Source organism: Triticum dicoccoides, chromosome 1A, assembly GCF_002162155.2.
Source record: "Triticum dicoccoides isolate Atlit2015 ecotype Zavitan chromosome 1A, WEW_v2.0, whole genome shotgun sequence".
Lineage (NCBI taxonomy): Eukaryota > Viridiplantae > Streptophyta > Magnoliopsida > Poales > Poaceae > Triticum > Triticum dicoccoides.
The window spans coordinates 600,306,096-600,310,694 of NC_041380.1; the positions used below are offsets into that span (position 1 = coordinate 600,306,096).

At 46.6% G+C, this 4,599-nt stretch overlaps 1 protein-coding gene across 1 annotated transcript; it reads right to left on the reverse strand.

Moving 5' to 3' along the window:
• Positions 1 to 448: 448 nt before the first annotated feature.
• On the reverse strand, positions 449 to 3,143 carry LOC119294866. The gene is made up of 7 exons (XM_037573149.1): positions 2,897 to 3,143; positions 2,674 to 2,785; positions 2,478 to 2,534; positions 2,129 to 2,227; positions 1,222 to 1,334; positions 1,081 to 1,129; positions 449 to 959 (listed from the first exon to the last, which is right to left on the reverse strand). The coding sequence occupies exons 2-7, from the start codon at positions 2,770 to 2,772 to the stop codon at positions 702 to 704; spliced, it is 675 nt and encodes a 224-aa protein (XP_037429046.1). The 5' UTR covers positions 2,773 to 2,785; positions 2,897 to 3,143; the 3' UTR covers positions 449 to 701.
• Between the last annotated feature and the right edge of the window lie 1,456 nt (positions 3,144 to 4,599).

Consider the following 4,599-nt stretch of genomic DNA (forward strand, 5'->3'; position numbering starts at 1 on the left):
AACCATACACGGTTTTAGGGGGAAAAACCTAGTATTTTGTTTGTACAATCGAATAATATAATAGTATACTCTTACTTACTTATCCAAGCAACCCCTTTAAGGTGTGTTGGTGTTTATGTATCAGCGATCAGAATTTGTAGGATACACACAACTCGCTCTTCTTATTAACATGGAAAAACTCGCCTCTTTTATAAGTAAGTAATATACAGTTGAGATGGACACCAGTAGTGGTGACTATCATTCATATTCAGGACGATGAAAAAAAAATCATTTGGGAAAGTCAAATGCACGTTTCCCTTTTTTGTTTTTCGGTTCCGATCCACATTTTGTTTCTGTTTCACTTAATTGCTTGGTTTCTTCATTCATGGATCAGCACCGGTTGGTAACTGGTATCATCTGACATTGGAACAAGCTAGGAATGGGTGGGTAGCTCCAGCACACAGAGATATTGTCCGTCCGATTGTTCAGATACCGTTATAACCTCGTTAGGGTGAACTCAAAGTTAGGGTGGACATGGAGTACATTAAAAGGTCAACACATAAGTGGCTCAAAGTTTCGTTAATTTCAGCAGCAGCCGAGATATAGCTAGGCACCCTCCTTGTCACAGCAAAGAAACTAAGAATCAAATCTTACGAAACCAATTAAACTTTGCAAGTTTCTTAGCCCTACTAGGCTTGTCATGACCCCCACCGTTTCAAGGCTTAGAACATATCCTCTACAGGATTCTTCTCGAAAGGGGTCTTCTCCTCTCCAGGTCCAGGGGGTGGTGCGTGTTGGCCTCTTGGCAGCTTCCAGTCTGAGGACTCCCCCAGGCCGGCAAGCAGTAAGCCACCAGGAACTAAAACCCAAGCCTTGTTTGAAAGGTGATCTTGGAGGTTCTCCAACTTCTGGACCCATGGCAGATTTTGTACCTTTTCCCATTCCTCATCGTATCTGGACTTCATATTTATGTATTCCATCTGCCGTGCACAGTGCACACAGATTACAGCAAGTAAAAACAAGTAACAGAAATATTTGGCACACTGCAGAACTACTACAAGTATTCAAGCGCGGAAGGGTGGGGAAGAAACAAATAAGTACCTCCTTTGCACGCTGAACCTCATTCTTCTTTACCACACTCATGAAATACCTACAGAAAACAAAAAACATGTGAAATAATGAAAAATAATAAAACAACGGAAAACATCCCAAAATAATCCAGCTTGGAGGTTACAGCCTCACCAGAAATCATTCAAACATTCTTCTTCACTTCTCACGAGAATTATCGTGCTAAGTACTTTTGAGCCTGGTTCTTGCATAGCTGTCATCCTCGCGCCCCTCAGGTAAAAGCAAAACTGTAGAACAAAATAAAGGACATATTAATGGAATCCAACACAGTTCAGCAGGTTTTGTCAAAAATTCGACGGGGTCTACGATCCCCAAATCAAGCATGTTAGATGAGCAGCAAGCGCAAACCATAGCCATGAATCCATGCCACTATATAAGAAGCTTTGAACACAAAAATAACATGACCAACCAGCATCAAAACCATAACATACAGTTCAGCATTGGCATCGGGGGCTGGTTGATGAGCATCAAAATCAGTTCAGCAACTTAGTGATTTACATGATACGGCATTCTTGTAGATGAGCAGCAAGAACAAAAGACGGGCCCTAGGCTAGCATAACAACAGGGCAAGCATGTCAATCCGTCCATGAGACCATGCCCCTATATAACACGCATTGAACACGAATAGTATAACATAACCAGCCAACATCAAAACCACAATTAAAACAGAAGGCGCTTTCATCACCGCCTTAGTCTGGTTTGTCAACAATCAAAGCAAAGGCCAGTGTTTAACTGCTACAGTATATCTAACAGGATGTTCAGCACGGTTTCTCACAAAATCCAATGAAGATAAGATGAAAGAGGTTCGGCGGGGTCTACGATCCTCGGATCAAGCATGTTAGTAGTGGTTTACATGTTGTAGCACTCTGCTGGATGAGCAGGAAGCACAAAACCTGGGCACTGGCTCGCGTAGCAACAGGCAACCGTATCAAGTTTTGAAAATGCATGCAGTCAAGCCAAACACAGCTAGCCAGCACCAAAACTACATTGTACAGTTGAGCATGGGCATCATGTTAGTTACCTTGTCGGCTGGTTGAGAGGCGGCGCGACCGGAGGAGGAGGACATCGTGCGGCGCGGGATGAGTTGTGGTAGAAGGGTGCTCTTGATCACCGCCTTGGTCTGTTTCGTCAAGAGTAATAAGAACAAAAGATGATTACTTGAATGCTACATGTAACAAGATGTTCAAGATATTACTGCTACATCTAAGATAAGCAGGCAGCATCAAGACCACAAATAAAACAAAACGAAGATCAGTGGTGTTTAACTACTACTACTAGTGTCCAACAATAAGAAGAAAGATCACTACTTTAGTGGTGCATGTTTAACAAGATGCTCAAGATAGTCCAGACAATTCAAGTGTCTGACTTGCCTTGGTCAGAGAAGAGGGGGCAGAGCCAGGAGCAGATGAGGCGCTCCAAACATTGACCTGCAGCACAAGAGGACTCAGAACCGAGCTTCCATTGGGCAAAAGGGTGAGCTGATTGACCAGTGCAAGCGACCAATCCAACAGAAATCAGCCGTCCATTTCACAGTCACAGCAGGGGATGGGGATTTTGGAGCCCTACCTGGGACTGGGAGTGCAGAGGGAGGCGGTGGAGCCCCATCTCAGCCGCCGGCAGCTCGCCGGCCAACCGCCTCGCCGCGGATCGGAGCACAGCAGCCATCAGCTTCACCTGCCTGCAAAAGAGGGAGGGGAGATTCGGAGCGGTGTCAGAGTGAGTTGGCCTGCATCTGCACCAAGCAGACGCATCTTGCCTGTGGATCTAGCTAGAGGACCAGAAAACTGACCAGAGCTAGGGTTCGTCGCCCTTCCCTTCTTCCTTGCTCCCTTTCCCTTTCCCTGCGCCGCCGCCACCAACGCTCACCACACTGAAGCGGACGAGCTATTCATTCTTTTTATCGCCCACCGGCCCATCATCCACTTTAAAGCCCACCACTTCATGCTTCTTCTCTTCTCGACAAAGGATGTGCCTTCTTCGCTCAAAATAAAAAATTATTTATTCATCTTTGAGTTTTTCTTTTTTTTTGAAAAACTTTCAATCTATTCATCTTCAATCTATTCATCTTCAATCATGGCAGTACAACGAACACCAGAAATAAAAATTACATCCAGATCCGTAGACCACCTAGCGACGATTACAAGCACTGAAGCGAGCCGAAGGCGCGCCGCCGTCATCACCCCTCCATCGCTCGAGTAGGGCACAACTTGTTGTAGTAGACAGCGGGAAGTCATCGTGATAAGGCGCCATAGGACCAGCGCACCAGAACAGCAACCGCCGCCGATGAAGAATAACGTAGGTTGGAAGGATTCAACCCGAAGACACACGAACGTAGACCAACAACGACGAGATCCGAGCAAATCCACCAAAGATAGATCCGCCGGAGACACATCTCCACACGCCCACAAACGATGCTAGATGCACCGCCGGAACGGGGGCTAGGCGGGGAGACCTTTATTCCATCTTCAGGAAGCCGCCGCCGCCTCGCCTTCCTGAGCAGGACACAAACCTTAACAAGATAGAAAAAAAACGACTGAAAACGGAGCCCTCCCGCCGGCCCTTGGCAGGATCCACCACGCCCCCATGGCCCTAGGGCCACAGGAGACCAGGCGGACCTGCAGCGGCGCCGGCGAGAGGCAGAAACCCTAGCTTTCTTTCTTGGAGGAGGAGGAGGACGAGGCTACCCATAGTGAAAGTAACATACGTTTGTTTTCTTCTTCTTTTCGGATGGCAACTTCTATTTGTAAAAAATGTCAGGGCCTGAATGCTTCGTGCCACACTTATCATTTGACAAGTTTAACCATGCTTAATACTCCCTCTGTTTTTAAATATAAGTCTTTCTAGAGATTTCAACATGGATACATACGGATGTATACAGACATATTTTTAAAACTTGTTTTGCTCCGTATGTAGTCTATACTGGAATGGAATTTCTAAACAAGACTTATATTTAGGAATGGAGGGACTACAAATTAATACGCTGACCGGTCGGTGCCAGCCCCCATGTGTCGTTCCCCTCCTTGGAGGCGTCGCTATGGTGTGTCCGCTCCTCGCTCTCTATTACTTGGTTGGTTGGTTGGTTGCCTTCGGGCAAAAGCCTAGGTCCAGTTACGGATAGCCGATGCCAGCGTCCTTCCTCTTTTGGGAGCATTGTTTGTAGAGACACGGCTTGGAGGTTCTATGTAGCATTCCTTTGGTGCTCCCCGATGCTCTGGATTGTTCATCGGGAGCGCTATGTACACCGCCGCAGGTGAGTCCAACTCTTTTTAGGCACTAGAGGAGGGTTGGTGTGTCAGCAAAGATAGTCGTTTGGAGTTGTTGCTCTTTGGAGGTGATCGTCGTTTGTCGATCGTTCCTCTTTTGGGAGCATTGTTTGTCGAGACACGGCTTTAGCATTCCTTTGGTGCTCCCCGATGTTCTGGATTGTTCATTAGGAGCAATACGTACACCGTCGCAGGTGAGTCCAAAACGATGACTTTCTCGGGGTTGTCT